The 17,192-nt window shown below is 44.7% G+C and overlaps 1 protein-coding gene across 1 annotated transcript in view; it reads right to left on the reverse strand.

Moving 5' to 3' along the window:
• Positions 1 to 17,192, reverse strand: part of CFAP61 (cilia and flagella associated protein 61) — an 89,163-nt gene that overhangs the window by 25,779 nt on the left and 46,192 nt on the right. Inside the window, exons 17-20 of the mRNA XM_031058307.1 lie at positions 12,699 to 12,797; positions 9,086 to 9,251; positions 7,161 to 7,317; positions 2,046 to 2,335 (exon numbers count right to left, since the gene is read on the reverse strand). Coding sequence (XP_030914167.1) covers positions 2,046 to 2,335; positions 7,161 to 7,317; positions 9,086 to 9,251; positions 12,699 to 12,797 — 712 coding nt within the window. The remainder of the gene's footprint in view (positions 1 to 2,045; positions 2,336 to 7,160; positions 7,318 to 9,085; positions 9,252 to 12,698; positions 12,798 to 17,192) is intronic.

The following is a 17,192-nucleotide window of genomic DNA, read 5'->3' on the forward strand; positions in this document are numbered from 1 at the left end:
GAAAGAAGAGATTTTCTCCTGTTGTTTTTACCCTGCAGGACTCAACAAATTAAGTCCCCAAGAACTGCCAATCAACAGTTGATACTGCTGAAATCCCAAAAGGCCCAGAGCTGCTGCAGAGATGATTCCTGCAGAGCCTGGTCTCTCGTGAATGCAGCTGCCTTCCTGGTGGAGCTGCTCTCCAGAGCCTGCTCCTCCTCTGAGACCAGCCTCCCACATGGCTGGAGGAACACACAGGAGCCTTGCATGGCAGCTGAACTGGTTTTGGAGAATACAAAGCCCTTGACATCACAAGTAATTGCAGGTCTTTCATCTTAGAGGCTGTGAAAGAGAGACCTCCACAGGGAAGGAGCGTGGATGGAGGAAGGAGGAGCATGGGGCACGAATGGGCAGGAGAAAGAAACCCCAAGGCAAGGGGCATCTGAAGGAACAGGGCAGGCCATGCAGACAAGGTGGTGGGGAAAAAGGAGGGGGCTGGAGGGGAGCTGGTCAGTGGATACCAAGTTGCAAAAATAAGAAGTACCTTGAGATCTTTGTGGAAGGATAAAAATAGAGAGATTTCAAGGAAAAAGGAGAGAACTTTAAAAGCTGCATACAGGGAGAGAGTGGGAGGAACATCACTACTGATATGGAGACCAAAGCCAGGAAACAGCTATGGATAGAAGTGCTGTGTGAGGTCTTCACCACGACACAAAGGGCTTAACCATTCCATGTGAAAAAAAAAAGGGCTGCAGAGCAGGGACCCCAGCACCTGGGGAGCTCTATGGGAGAGGCACAGGGCTCACCCTCTGCACAGTTAACCCCAACAACTGCACAGAGGGGAGTGCAGAGGGTCTTGGTGGCTCTCAATGGATGCAGGTTTTTAAGTGTTTCACTCCTGTGGATTAGCCCAATAAAGGAAAACAGAGCTATGCTGGCCCTTAGGAAAGACTAGAACCTGCCCCCCCAGGCTCAAAGCAGAGCCACACCAACAGCTTCCATAAAATATTGGTACTGGCAGTGAAAAAAACTGATGTAGAGGGAAAGGAACTTGCTTAAAATATATTTTCATTAAGTTACATACTATCCTAGTGGTTTTGGCTTCTACTATGACAATTAAATGCACACAACTATAGACAGGAGTAACTGCACATTTAAATAAGAAAAGGATTTCTGGAATTACTTTGAAAATTAATTAAGAGTATTTGTCACTCAGCAGTCACAATTACTTGTGTGTCAGGTGACTTAAATATATTTTAATCCAAATCAGTCAGCACATTAACAATAGGTTTATTTGGCTTTTTTAAAAAATAATCATTGAGACTAATAAGCGAACATTCAATCTCCTAGAGACAATGAGGAAATAGATAAATCTGTGAGGGAGCAGGTAAATGTGATGGATTTTTATGGGAATTTACCAATATAGCTGGATGGGATGTGCCTGAGCTTGTCTGGCCCTTGGTGCTGATCCAAACAGCAGCAACTGTGGTGTTTCACCCACAGACACTTTTGGCTGGCTGGGGGTGTGGTGTTTCACCCCAGAGACACTTTTGGCTGGCTGGGTGCTGTCATGAGTAGAAAAGTTGCCCATTTTTTTAAAAGGTTGCAGAGTTAACAGGTTGGGCCAGTTGCTGCCAGGGTGGAGTTCTAACTGTTGGTTATTGTAATCACCCGTCGTTTTCATTAACCAGCTGTTGTTGATGGTTAAGAATTCCCCCTTTTGTCGAGTGGCACCCAGACAGTGAAGAGGAGGGGACATCGGGGTTGGCATGCAAATGACATTGGATCCACCATGCAATGGGAGAAACCCCTCACCAAACCTAGCCAAAAACCCCTAAAAACAACGAGCCAACATGGAATTGACAGATGGGGTAGAGGGCATCCTTTGAATCTGGAATTCTAGGACTGACAGACAGTGCTCGGCAGGGGAAAGGAGAGGTGATTGACACATCTGGGAAGGAATCTTCAGGGGAGGGACCCGAGGTTCTGAGGTAAACCCTGAAATCACAACTCAGCAGCTTTTGTGTTAAAAGCCCAGCCTGAAGGGAAGGGCAGGAAGTACTTACAGAGCACTGCAGGTGGAGGAGGCTGGAGGCAGTGGTGAAGGCAGCCCAGGTGATGAGGCCATTGTCACCGTGTCCCCACTGTGCCAGGACACTGTCGGGGTGCACAGCCACGCCTGCCCCTGCCAGGGCCTCCCCCACTGCCCGTTCCAGGGCGGCCTCGGGCAGGCAGGGGCTGGCAGAGCCCGGCGGAGCCCGCACAAGATGGATGCGGGAGCCGTCAATCCCAAAGGATAAGAGGGCTTCTACCGTGGTGTACGTGTCAATTGTGTTCCCATAGACAATGATGTTCCCTAAGAGGGAAAAAAAGGGCAAAAGATTTCTAAGACATACAATGAAAACCTTATTAGTATAACTCAGATGATAATAATATGGAATTGCACTCGTTGACCCTCTTGTTTCTCTGATGCTATGAAGCAAACAATGTTACCTAGCAACAGCAGCTAAGATAATTTAGTGAAGAATCTGTACAAAACATCCCACAAAGTAGGCAAGTACTTAACACAGAAGTATGATATTCATTCTGACCCCATAATCTGAATTATTTTGATTGAAAAGCCTTTAGGGGTAAATAAATAAATAAATAAATAACCATTTTTATTTTGTTCTCCCCCTCTCCCTAATTTTGCTCATTCAAAGGACTGATGGAGGGGGGAGCAGACAGAATCAAATTCAATACAGCATTCAGAAAACCCCCACAAACCATGGAAAGGCCAAATTAGAGAAAACAAGCCCTTGTGCCACATGGAGGTCACAAGTGCTGCCACTCCCTTCTGCCAAAGCCTGATCTCCAGAGAATGGGAATGTACCTGTCCCTGGTGGTGAGGAGAGCTCAGCACAACTCTGAAGGCAGCTGCACATGGCCCAGTGCCCAGCCCAGAGCCAGTTCCATCCCTGCTCACTGCTGGGAGCTCAGCAAGCTGCATGCAGCCATCCATGCGAGCAGCTGCCATGACAGCAGCATGTAGGAACTGCTGCTCCTTCTGCAGAGCATCAGCACCAGCACAGAAACAGCTCCTGAACGCAGCCCCATCCTCCTGCCCTGGGCAAAGGGAGCTCAGACCTGATCAATCCCTCCTGCCTGGCACTGCACAGCTGCAGGCAGGGCCCTGCTCTTTCTTGTCCTGAACTGCTGCCACTTCAAATGGTACAGTCAGAGCTGAGCAGGAACATGAGGAGGGGAGGGTCTGTTCTGTGTGAGCAGGGCTCTCTAGCCTAAGGGCTAAAGCCCTCCTGACAATAAGAGAGGCAGAGCTGGGAGGCAGCAGAGCAGCTGTGTGTTTTATCTCAGAATGGTTTCACATAAAACACAATATTCCTCTGAGCAAAACTGAGATCTGCTCCTCTCCCCTTCATTCCCTCAGCCCTCTTCTTGGAACAGGAAGCATTTGTCTCTTGTGTGATCTACTAAGCCTTTAAGCAACCCAGGCAGAATGGAACTCCTCTCCTGGGGCTGAGGACCCTCATCTGAGGGCCAGAGCCCAGCCCTGCAAGCTCTCTGTGCACCACACATCCTGCAGCAATGCCACACTCAGCTGCCCCAGCCCTGAGCGAGTGGCAGGGTCTAGAGGGAGGCAGGAACACCTCCACCTGCCTGCCCGTGTTTCAGATGTGCCCTGTCAGGACAAGGATGCCCAGAAACAACCTTCCCAGTGTTTTCATGTTTCTCACCTGGCCAGTGCTGCAACCAACCCACACATTTGTCTCAGTGGTGGCATTTCCATCTCACCACAAGTGACAGCATCCCCAATGCCCTGAACTGTATTATTTCATGGGCTAAGCTAATCTCACTGGACCGTGTTTTACTGCATGAGATGCAGGGCAATGCTAAATCTGAGCATGCACACAGCCCCAGCTCCCAAGAATATTAATGATAAAAATGTTAACAGATGTTCTACTATTCCCCTTTGACTACAAGCTTATTTCATTCGTGCCCATCAGTTTGGCTACTTGTAGGTGCCAAAGAAACATCTCTCTTCATAGCTGCCAGAGAAAAGACTTGCCCCATGAGGACACTGCACACCAAGGACAGAAAGCATGTTTCTACTGTTCACAGCAATGACCCGAGGGACAGAACCATTTTACCTGCAAATGTACCAATTTGAAAGCATAGGAAGAAAGAAAGAGATCTTACTACTTCCATAAATATCACATAGAATACAGGAATGCTCCAGTGTGTCCATCTCTGGCCTGACTTCCCAAGCCAGAAGAATCTATCCCAGAGCTTGTGCCTGCCAGGACACCTGTCTGCAGCTGCACTGGCCTCAGGAGAGTGCCAAAAGAGAAGACAGATGTAAGCCTGATTGTTTTTTCCATGCTGCAGCAGGGTGTAATGCAAGAAGCAGCCCAGCAGAACCCATAGGTAAAGACCAGCTTTGCTCTACTCATTTTTATTAACACCATATGCTGACAGTGCGGGCCAGGATGTGGTGTGCAGGTGCCAACAGCCTCGTGCTACATTTACATGTTTTCAACTTGCAGGGAGTGAAACATATGAGGAGTGAAGAGAATGCTCTGTCTGTGGCTGGAAAAGGAGGATGAGGAGGGCTTCCCTGAGGCACAGCCAAGAAAAGCTCCATTCTGACTGCAGGGCAAAGCTGGGCTGAGACCCTTCACCCTTGGGCAGCACAGCCCCCTCAGAGAGAAGCTCAGTTCCTGCAGTAGACACCGGCATTTGGGGATGGACAAGATCAGATGAGAGTCCTACATTTCTCAAGGAAAATTAAAATTCTGGTTTATATAGTAATATTAAATACAACTGCATTAGATCAGGGAAAGCAATGCTCCTTTATTGACCTCTTGTAAATCAACAATTTACTGCTTCTGCTTATTACAATATTAGTGGCTTTTTAGATGACAGTGCTAGTAGTCTAGGAACTGCAGATATTCATTATGGACTGAAATTATGTCCACTGAACAGAGAGCAGTTCCTCAGGATGCTTTTATTATTTTAACTACATGAAAATGTATGCATCTGTGAGTAAACATAATAACCTTCTACAGAAAAAACAGCCATAAATAAAGATCATTACAGTAGTTTTATCGTTTATTACCTGAATGTCAGTGTCCTGCTGCAGAGCAGACTCATTAATTTTCCACAAGTAAGAAGCACAAGATTTCAGTGACCCTAATGTGACCTGAATCTTTGCAGTTTGCAAAAGCCAAAGGAGAAACCCAGTATGAGCTAAAGCATTGGTGGCTCTAGTCAGTGATTCATGCACTGGAATTTTAATGCAAGAGTATTCCCACAAACACACTTTTAATAAGCCAGTAAACTATGCTTAGGTGAAGAGAAAAAAAATAATTGCTTCATTTTGGGCCATTAAAGCAGTTTTGTTCCTTACTTTACTTCCATCCTACTTTTATTTTCATGGAAAGTGCAGAGCTAATAGGAGATGAATTTCAATTAGCCCCACTTACAGCTGTAATAGGTTCCATGCATTAGGTGGCTGGGTTTCATCAGTAAACCACAGTGGCAGCCATGGGGCCAGTGCTTGCCTCTCCCTCCCAGAGCCCTGGTACAACTGTCAGGACTGAAGGAACAATGTTGGTAAGAAACACAGCTGGAAGAAGAAGCAGGGCGAGGAATAAAAGAGACTGAGATCAGTGGAGGAAGACCTCTCCAGCTGGGCACTCTGCACAGAAGTACAGAATGTGATGGGAAGAGCAAGGAGAGGGAACTGAAGCCAGAGCAGGGGGAAAGGAGAAGGTGTCACATCTCTCCTAGACCACATCTCCAAAAGTGCCTCCAGACCAACCTCATGGTGGTGTGCATTTACCTTCTCCATATAGGAAGCCAGGCCAGGGCCTCATTAAGAGACACAGCTGCACCTTGCAGCCAAGGCCAGCAGCAATAACAAAGTGAAGATGAGCATCCCATGGCTCCAGCACTGCTGCTGGAGCAGGTGCACTCATGCCAGTGCAGGTGAGACAACCTGACTGTGCCATTTGCTGCAGAGTGACTGATCCTCCTGGCACTGTGCATGCCAGCCAGCAGGTGCTCCCAGGCACAATCCTGCACAGGGGCACCAGAGCACATTCCAGGACTGGGCACACAGGGAGTTACATGAAGGACCAGCAGCAGCAAGCAGGGAAAGCTAACACCATCATCTGTCTATGCTGCTGTAGCAGCTGGATACCAGGTAAGGCTAGGTGGGCAGGGCTGGCACCAGCTGGAGCTGGACTGCTCCAGAGGCCAGGAAGCTGGCTGAGAAACACTGCTATGTTTATGAACCCCTGTGCTCATCACCACAAGACCTGGAGGACGATAAAGGAATTCCCAACGCTTTTAGAACTTCCCTAAAGGACTGCCAAGCAGGTGTGAACCTTGCACCACACCAAACTACTGCCAATTCTCATCACGCTCCACAAACAAGGCAGGTAAAACACATCTTCAGGAAAGTCCTGCTCTTCACTCTGCCAGCAGGAATTCCCCACAAGGACAGCTTTCCTGCTCTGAACTGTCCTGACTCAGAGCCAGCAGGAACTGACATTTCATCAACTCATTGACTCTTTAGTGCCTGTTTTTCTATCCAAAGTTGACTCAGAAACCTGGATGGTCCCAGGTATTTTCCACAGTGCACACACAGTGGATGAACTAGTGAACATACAAACACAGCACACAAAACAAGGCTGAGGAAATACAGGGATGGTGCACATCAGCATAAATGTCTGATTTTAAGGGTTAAAAAGTACCAGGAACTTGCAGTTCTATGTGAAAATCTGTCACTGATGCAACTGAATACAATGCTGACACACACTTCCTAATTTCGGCTTATTTTCTTTGTGTTATGCCACAAATCTAGATATTTTTCTATACAGTAGAAAATGACATCCACTAATTAAATTATTATTTCACTGGTGAATTAATGACTCCAGACAGATTTGCATTTGGGACTCATTTGGTTTTCTACAATAACTGCAGATAATTAATCTATCTCAAACCTTCCTTTCCCAGCTAAATATGCTGGGTATCAAAAATAACTAAAAATTCTAAATTAATCTGGAAAAGAAAGCACAGCAGATGAAAGACTGTTAGAATTCAACAGGCACCAATTATACCAGGGAATAAAGGAAGTAATAAGCCTAGGAAATATTTCTGTAAATGTGTGTGCTTACCTGTGGACCTGATGAGGTGCTCCTGCAGCCAGAGTGCTGCCTCCAAGCAGTCCTGGGCATCATTGAGAGTGAAGAGATTGGAAGGGACTTCCTCTGTGTATCTCTGTGGCCACTGGCTTGTGACTTCACTGGTATATTCTCCCATGGGAGCCAAGGCCTGGAGAAATGAGTCAGTGAGTGGATATGGCACAGACCTTGGAGATGTTAAAACACGCTGACACTCACTTTGGCTACCCAAGGGCTGCTGTTCTGGCACATCCCAGCCCTTTGTCACACTCAGCAGCAGCAAACACACCCATGGCCACAGGGAACACGGAGTGTACACGTGTGCATGTGTTCCCTGTTTCCTGTGGGATGTGGGTGACCACTTCAAACAGCACTGCCACTTGTCAGTGCAAGTGCACGTGGCAAATGCCAGGGACTGCACAGCAAACAGCAGAACTGCCCCAACACACAGCAGCTCTCTGAATGACAGATCACTTTTAAAGGCTCTGCCTCCACCTTTTGTGAGCAAAAATCAACCTTCTACAATGACAGATTTTTGTCCCAGAGAAAGGGATCAAAACCTGCTTGATAGCTCAAATGTGAAGATTCAGTAACATGGTCACTGTGTAATGCTTCTTTACAATAACAAACTCAGTTTGAGCTGTACAAAGCAAAAAGGGAATCTCATCTCTGACTTCCTCAGCACCACTGAGCCACATCCTGAACCCTGTTCTCACTGCCAGCCAGATGAACTGAAATACTGCTGGGTCACAAAAACACCAAAAGATCTTACTCAACAAGTAAATCTCTAAATCATAACACATATAGTTTAACTAAGCATTAATTTGAGTGCTTACCAAATAAGGAACAACTTACAAAAAGGATGGACTAGAGCTCTGTGTAATAAAACAGAAGCCACTAATTTCTTCTTATCCTTTTGTATAGCTTGAAAGTGAGAATAGATGATAATAACAGAATTTCTTCTCAAAGGCTGATAAAACCTGCCTTTTCCCTTGCTATCTTTACCTTTCTCCCCCACTGCAGTAACTTGCCATAAATTATTTTGCAAGTCAGAGTTACCTCCAAACACTTCTTCCTAGGAGCACTTTTTTCAGCTTTTGTTTCATGCCTGCTGAGCAGTGCCCACGGGCTACTGTTCAAGTGTGCTTCTGCCCTGAGAAGGGATCACACACCACACAGCCTGCAGCACACAGGCAGCCAGACACTGCTGTGGGATGTGGTACAGCACTGCAAGACTGCACACATTGCTCACATCCATCTCCTGATTTTAAAGGCAAAATGCCTTGCTCACAACTTCTACCCCAAACCACCCAGGTAAAGCAAAGCCCTGCAATAAAAGGGCTGTACCAAGCTGCCCGTTTGGTTATGGGGCCTGATGGCCTCATGGGGATACAGGAGCCAGAAGCCACCCTGCCCAGGGAATCTGAATGGAAGCTGACCCTGTGAGACTGGAGCTCAACTTGATTCCACATCTCCCATGCAGCTAAGGGCCTGCTTCAATCTCACTGGAAACTCAGCTGTGTGCTACAACACCAAGTAGCACCATGGACGTGCCTCGGCATGGTCATCACGTGAGATGAGTAATTAATTTGATAAGGAATTCTCTCAATTTCCAAAACTAGGTCATATGGTGTTAGACCAGCTGGAGTTCAGTCTCCTGTGGCTGGGACCACATGTCAGTTGAGCCTGCTCCTCAGCAGGTTTAATGGTTATGGTGGCAAAAACACGGCAGCTTTGCCTCCTGCCCAACCCTGAGCAGTAAGCTGTCCAACCCTCCTCTCCCCTCCAGCTTCAGAACCAGCACTGACACAGCCCTACAACCTCCTGCACTACAGCGCTGCCAACTGCTTAATCCCAGGAACACCACTCAGTGTGGAAAACCTGGGAATACTGTGCTGTTCACTCTGCACACAGCTCACCTGGTAGCTCTGTCCCGTGCACAGAACCAGGTAGTCATAAGGCACTTTCTCCTCGGAAACAACGACGTATTTGGCACTGCGGTTTATGCTCGTCATTTTACCAGCCACAACATTAACCCAGGAACAAAGTGACATCTGTGCATAATCTTCATCATTAAAACAGTGGCTGCAAAGAAAAAATATCTGTAAGTGACATTTCGGCAGCTGATGGCAGGCATTAATTAGACATCTGGTGAGCTCAGCCCAGGCCCCCAGTGGTTCTGCCTGCCCCCTTGCTGTGAGTTTACTGCAGCCTATGGTAAAAGATTGGGCATTAGGAAATACTCAGTTACAAATTGACAGCTTTCTGCTGAACCCAAACAAGGCCTAACAATCACATAATTTAAGAACAAAATCAGAAATCTATGCTTTACTCTGCTATTCCTTTGCAGGCTGATGGGAGGTAGAAGCTTTTGAACCTGCAAAGAAAATAATTCAACAGTCCAACTCCTTCTCCAAGACAAGACTTCTTCATTCAGCTTTTCCTCAACTTTCCTTCCTTTGCTATTCAACTTCACCAGTCGTAGCTAAGGTGAGACACAAATGCAGGGAATGCACCCTACCATTTTAGCATCTGTATTCCAAAGTATTAGTCCATAAAGTTTAAAAATAAATAGAAAGTTAGGAAAACGATTGTCAGAGCTAGAAGTAAAAGGCAGAGATGTCAAGTCTCCTATTGGTGAGAAAAGTCTCCTTTTCCACAATGCAAGAATGACAAATACTGAAAGCACACTAAACTGGTCCAGAGTGGTGCACTCCAGGGTGTTCTGTGTGTGCATGGAGCACACACCACAAGCAAGGTGCTCTGACAGTGTGAATTCCACATCAGTACCCTAAAAATCACGTGTTAGCTTTGACAGCCTCAGACAAAGTTTGCTTTTCTCATGTTTTAGGGGTATTACAGCCTATTCCAAGCAAAAAGCATTGCATATCCCTATGCGTGAGAGAAGTATAAAAGATCTGGAAGCTGCTATTTAAAAAAGCCAATTTTAAAGCAAAATCCAAATGGAACAAAACCTCTTTTAATGCCTCAGCAATGAAAATTACAATTCTTTCCAAAGGCTCAGAGTGTGCCCCCACCAAGGATGTCCAACCAAGTAAATACCAAGACACTTATTAGTGCATTTGTACCACACTCTCTGCTTAGAGAGGGCAAAGACAACGATTTCTGAAGATAAAATACTTCCATACAGATGTGCAACAGACACTATAAAAGTGAGGAGAACATTCCCAGCTAGGTCCATCGTGACCCCTGAATGCCACTGAGCCTGGCCATGGCCCACCATGGAAATGCACAAGAGGTTGCTGGCCACTGTGCAGATCCAGCTGGGCTCAACTCCATCCCTCCCTAATACTGAAAACCTGCACCAGGCAAAGTATGTTCAGTTAGGTGTTTTCAGTAGAACTGGACAAACCCATTCATAGCTTTGTAGAGCAATAAACCCACAGGATCTAGCAAAAGAGAATGCAACAAGTTTAAAACATGCAGAAAAAAGAATGGTTGGTGTCACACAGGTGTCTGGTTTGTGAGACCAGAACAGCTCTGCAAGAAGAAACACTGTGAACAAACTGTGTGAAAGAAGCTGAGCCTCACCCCTGCCAGGACCTCAGGAGGGGAATGGCCAGTACAGAGACCCTGGGCCTCACCCAGGCTGTCAGCTCAAGTCACCACAGAAAATACACAGCCATTTAGAGGCCCAAAAACTTCACTTTCTACATATACTTAGTGATGAAAAATATTCCACTTTTTCCTACAGGCCTCAAAGTGATTAAACAGAAGGGGCTGGGCCCATGCTCAAGCATTTGATGCTTTTCTGTGGCACCAGCAGCTGCAGCAGAGAGTGCAGGCAGAGAGTAGCACTGACAGCTGCTGCTTTGCCATTAATACCAGGACACGCATCCCAACACAGAGCTCCTGGTTCCATGTTAATCATTGCTACCAAACTCCCAAAACTGGCATTCAGGATGCCACAGGAACAAATACAGTTGATTTCCCAACCTGGGGAATTTTAGGATTGAATTGCCAGGCTTTCTGTGATGCTCTTTGTCCTCTGTGCTCAGAGATACCAGAGGAAAAAAATAAGGAAAGAAAACCACTGACAGTTCTGAACTGTAGTAATGCAGAAATCTGTAAATAAAATGGACATTAAGGACAGAGAAAGGTTTTCAAAAGCACCTCTATAATTGAGGTGCACAGCTTCCAGGAGACTGACACTCCAAAATCAGAGGGATGCTTTTAGAAATCATACCTTGCAGAGTTCAATTTTCACTCTTAATCTACTTTCAGATTTTAACAGCTAAATCTGTTGAGGTGGCTCTGAACTGCAACTTTCTGTCAGGAAGGATGCTTTGTTAGAACAACTCTTTTCTACAGTGAACTTAGGAAAGAGACTGTGTGCATTTATGTGAGAATATAATTCCTTCATTTGCTAGATTTGCACTTGAACACACCCCTTTCTACAGTACAAAAAGTAATACAGGCATCTACTTTTGCAAAATGTCTTGTCAGGGTAAAATGAGATCGGATGGTTTTAAACAGGTTCCCACTACATTATTTTCACATCTTTGTAGAGATTCCATTTGTAAGGTTCAGCAAGCAGACATGGAGCTGTTTTGTCACTTAAAGAGGCAGTCCTTTAGTGCACTGCAGCTCATGGAGGCAAAGATTTGGTGAAATACAATGTAAAGGCTCCAAAGAGTCACATGCCAAATCTAAATAACTTAGTAAAAGTTCATTCCCCAGCTATTCAGAATAACTGATCCATTTTAATTCTATGCTTCTCAATGTTCAAAACAATCATGTTCAAGTCCACAGTGATGATTTATCCAAAACAAAACCCAAAAATACTGTATTGAAATGAGAATTATGTACTTTGAATTTTAAAGAGGTAAGATTTTATTCGGACTAAATGGAAGGTATTGTATTTATTGAAAAACAAGGATGCCTGAAAAATGTTTGACAGCCCCCAAACAAGGCTCTTCCCACCATTTCCCTCCAGCTGTACACAGCCATGATCTGGGACAGCCTGCCACAGCCCAAGAGCAGCAGAACTGACGCAGAACAGTTCTGCCAAACTGATCAACATCAACAATTCCCCCTGTACCCAGCAAAATCCCCACCAGCACTGGTGGGCTCTGCATCCCACCACACACTGCCCAAAGTCAGCCCCTGTCACATTACCAACATTAATTCTTGTACATTCTTTGGTTCAGCATTATTTAGAACAAAACTCATGGAAGCTAAAAATCAAAAAATATTTTAAAAGTAAGCAGACATCTTGTGTCATTTGTCTTCAGCCTGGAGATTTAAACAATCTAAAAAGCCTCAGAAAGCTGGGCCCACTGTCCAGGTATAACACAGTGGATTTCTGTCCTGAAGTTACTGCTTTGGCACTATTTCCCTATACATAATTCTATCTAACTCCTCTTGTAGGTGAGTGCATGCTGGATAGACAGACTGGAGTATTTTGGGGCTCTCTACGGATGTATCTAAAATTTAGGACAAGTTCACAAGAATTACAGAGTGTTATGTTTTCTGCAGGAGCTATGGAAGTGTTTAGACATGAAGTCAAACCTGTTAATTAAAAATCTTCTATACTTGGAGCTCTGTGGGTCTTTTCCTGGAAGGCCATGAATGGAAATCAAGGTCAGGTTGTTGAACTTCAGACGTGGCCTGTGGAAAGAAAAAGAAAGAGCCCCAGCTGGAAGAAATTCAGAGGGCATATCCAAGGAACAGTATAGCTCAGAATTCCATGTTCAGGAGGATGTAGAAAGCAATTCCTTTACACAGGGTTAAAGTGTTTCACTCTGCCCAAATGCAGGTGTGTCTGGATAGAAAGAAAAGAACAATTTCCACCACAGTTTCAGCAATGCCAGGGCGAGGAGGGGGACAAGACTGACAGTATGTTGAACTAAATGTGATCTGACATTTGAAAACAAGTAAATATGATGAGTGATTAAGCCTTCTAATCTTCAAGGCTTTCTGTAAGTTAGGGATGGACTGATGCAAATGGTACAAAGGAATCAGAATGTTTTTTATCAACCAATGTTAATTTGTTATTCATACATTTAAAAAATATATTCAAACATAGTTAAAGGTCATACTTAAACCAAGGAATTTCAAGGTTATGGCTGCCCCTCTCAAAATGCATATTAATAGTTTAATTCTGGATTATGGATTATCTGTGGTAAATCTCCATGCATACTCAGGCCAAACACAAAGTAATAAATAACCTTAATGTAACAGAGTGCATATATTTATACAGATTATGGGCCTGATTCTCATTTAAATTAAGGTCACTCTGCAAAGGTGGATGTAAATAGAATTTGCTTTTCATTTATGGCCACCTTATGCTGCCTGAGTGATACAAAATGGTCTTCATGTAAATGAGAGTGAGCCTGATCCACAAAGCTGAAAGCAGAGTGTTGAAGTGATGCCATCTGCACACCGGGAACGTTGCTCGTGGGGTGCAAACAACTACAGGAACTTCACACACCAACAGAGCACAGCTCCTTGGCATTTATTTACATGGGATCAATTACATCAACACCCTACACATCCTCCCAACCTCATAGCAAGGAGATTTCATTTCAGCGTGGAGCTGAAGGCATCTGTACATGCTGCATGGTCTCTTACCAACAGGTGCTCAAATCCAGGGGCTACAGTAACACTGCATTTAAATACTGTTAATATTTAGGATGGAAACCTTGTGAGCCAGCCCCAGAAACATGGCATAACCAAAGTTCTAGGCACTATTAATGTGTCTCTTTTGCAAGACTGCACGATGATGCCCTTTATTGATCTGGTCACATACCATTTTCCTCTGCAGATGCTCTACCTCTACTGAGTCCCCACATAGGCATCCAGGATTTCCCCAGTCATATGGTATTTGTTCCCTTCTTCCCCATGAGTGGGAGGCTTCAATCAGACCTTTCAGTCAGTACAAGTTACTAACTAATGATTTACTTCTACCTCAGCACTCCCATGGCATCCCCATATTAATTCATGTTTCCCACTCATTCATCTCATAGGCATCAAAATGTTGATTAGCATCTTCTTGGATGAAATGAGATTAAACAAGTAAAATCTTTGATTTCCCCTGCACACTGAGGAAAAGCCAGGCACAAAGCACGGTGGCTGGCAGCTCCCCAAGGGCAGGGTGGTTCAGGGGCAGAGCTGCAGAGCTGCTGGGGCTGGTGCCCGTGCTCCGAGTGCCACACGCTGCCCCTGCGGCTCCGCACAGCTCCAGGCAAACAATGGCCCCATCTCCACACACAGAGAAACCTCTGCTGCCAGAATTTGGTCAGTGTTTAAGCACAGGCTGGTGGTATTTGTGCAAATTATCAGAATCTTTAAATAAGTAACCAAAGTCCTATCTTGTGTTCCAAAGGCCTGGCTCCAGAGGCGTAGCTGGCACGTGTGACCCCAGGCCCAGGATTTAAAATTCATTTACACACACACACAGGCACTTAAGGACAAGCCTGAGCACTAGAGGGAAGCTGCAGCTCCTGCTGGCACTGTCAGAGTCTCCACAGGGTGACAGGTGGAGGATTTAGTGCTTTATTATTTCTAGGCTAACAAAAGGATGGCTCATTTACTACAGCTCCTTACTGGTGCCCTAAAAGCTCTTAACTGAAGAATAACCAAGGCCCTGGACATGGGCAGTGGTGTCAGGACAGGGACTGACTTAGATGCTGCTAATAACAATGCCCAGCATGAAACAGGGCAAAGTGGAGGTTCCCATTTGATGAAAAAGTCTTCAAGTTAAGAGCCTGAACCAGTGCAACGTTAAACAAGTGCACCTGCATTTTAGAAGCAAATAATTCCAGCAGGGATTCACGTTGCTGTGGATACAGAGGGAAGAACAGCTCAAAGATACTGGTAAAGCAGGGAGGGATTAGAGTATCTAGGGAAATAAGTAAAAGGTGTTAGGTTTCAGTGCAGAGCTCTAGAGGACAGCTACAAAAAGAAACTGAACACTCTCGTCCTCAAAATAAAACAGGGTTATCAATCTATTGAGCACAATCAAAAGGACACAGAAAAGTTCAGTACAGTTTTTACATATATCCTGGTGTTTGTGAATTTGTTAGAGTATTACTTGTTCATTTTGCTGGATTTTTTTGCCTGATGTCTATCTGGTTTTTTTTTCCTTCTGCATGTGGCATAATGATGGAGGCTTAGATGCTGGAAACTGCCTGAGCAAATAATTTAATTAATTGCTTTCATTTAACCCCTCATTATCACAACAAGTCAAACTACTTTTGTTACAAAAAATAAAGTGCAGCAAAGCAGTCTCCATGAACCCGAGATCTCAATTTACTTGAAATCTTGCATTTTATAAGATTATTTTCCTAGTTATCAATAAAAACTAAAATAAAGGAGTGACAGAAGATAATGCTTTATCTGCCTCCTAAAGTTGGTAACTATGTGAACTGTTCTCCTGTGTACACAATCTTTAAACAATAATATCTGAAATTATAACCTATCCAAAAGTAAAGTCCTAATGACACTGGATCCTCAGCTTCACTGCAGCAGAGCCCTTATAAAAATGGCAGCTCAAGATCATTCTGAAAATGGTAAAAAAAAATCTGATTTCAGCACTAAACACTGAAAAGTAAGATGTGATAAAGTCTTGCATTAAGAAAACTTTGAAATCAGAAAATTCTCTGTCCTGAAACAAAAAAGGAACACTAAATTTTTGCAGGGAGGAAGGAGCCCAGAGGCAGAGATGATAACAAGAGTCCCAAGAGGCCATAACCTGTGGTCAAGGCACAGGAACTCAGCATGTCCAGGTGTCACTCTCACTCTACAAGGCAGATGAAGACAGTTCTCCTTTCCCCCACAAATGTAACAATTTATCCAAAGCAGGACTTGTTTTTTAAGGAAACATTTCAAGAACACAGCAGTCAGGATGTGACTTGGAGAAGACGCTTCTCTAAAAGGAAAAGGTATTCTAACAGATTTCCCAGCTCCACACCAAACTCACACAGCTTAACAAAGGCTGCCCATACAAATAACTAGAAAGAAATCCCACTCACTCGAGTTGTCCCTCCAGGATAAATGTGCTACTCAGTACTACAGCCCTGCTTGCAGCCCCTCCCCAAGCAATGTGTTCCCATGCTGTCTCTCCATGAATTCCTTTGACAGCCCCAGGGTTTTCCTTTCCCTCTGCTGCCTCTGCCTCCCCAGACAGCCACACTTAGCTGCAGCAGCAGCAGCAGAAGGGTTTGTTGTTTGTATCAACACCTACCAAAAGCACCTCTTCTCAAGAACCTACTCTGAGGGCATCAATTACAGCCCCCAGAGCAGGATTCCAGATTCACTGCTGACCAACAGATGTTCATTTCCAAGATATCCCTCTTCAATTACCAGTAAACAAATATTAGCCAGTTCTCCCTTGGATTGACCTTAGGAAAAAGTGTTTAAAATGTGAATGAATTTGCTCAACAAAAGAAAGGATAACAGCACAGTGTTCACTGGGACACTTGTCAATGCAAAGGTCAAGGAGGGGCTTTCCACACAACCTGGCCCATGACAACTCTTCCTCTCTCAGCAAAATATTTCATCATGCCCCAGTTGCTTCCTCCTGGTATTAAAACAACAGGGTCCCTTCAAAAACTTCTATTTTGATGAAACAGTGCTTTGTTTTTTTATTTTTTTTTTCAGAAACTTCCTGCCAGTTTTATTGGTAATTTTATCAGATGCTAAGAAGAGCAACCTCTAAACCCAGGCCATGAAAGCCACCACTGTCACCATTTTCAACATCTTAGCAAGAATCCGTTGAAGAGCTAAAGAACATTTCCTTCACCCTTTGACTAATACCCTTCAAGGATGCTTGGGAATGCTTCTCTCTCCAGCACTGGTAGCTGAGTGTCTCACCAAACTTTGAACTTGGTGGTTCGCTACTTAGTAACAATTACATCAGCGAGTTATCAACGTTATTCTCATACTCAATCCAAACACAGCTACTAGAAAGCAAATTAACTCTATCCCAGCCAAACCCAGGGCAATCCTGTCTTAGAAGCTGTTCCTCTCCTGTTAAATTTGGATTCTCCTGCTAGGTCTACT

Source organism: Geospiza fortis, unplaced genomic scaffold (genome assembly GCF_000277835.1).
Source record: "Geospiza fortis unplaced genomic scaffold, GeoFor_1.0 scaffold275, whole genome shotgun sequence".
Lineage (NCBI taxonomy): Eukaryota > Metazoa > Chordata > Aves > Passeriformes > Thraupidae > Geospiza > Geospiza fortis.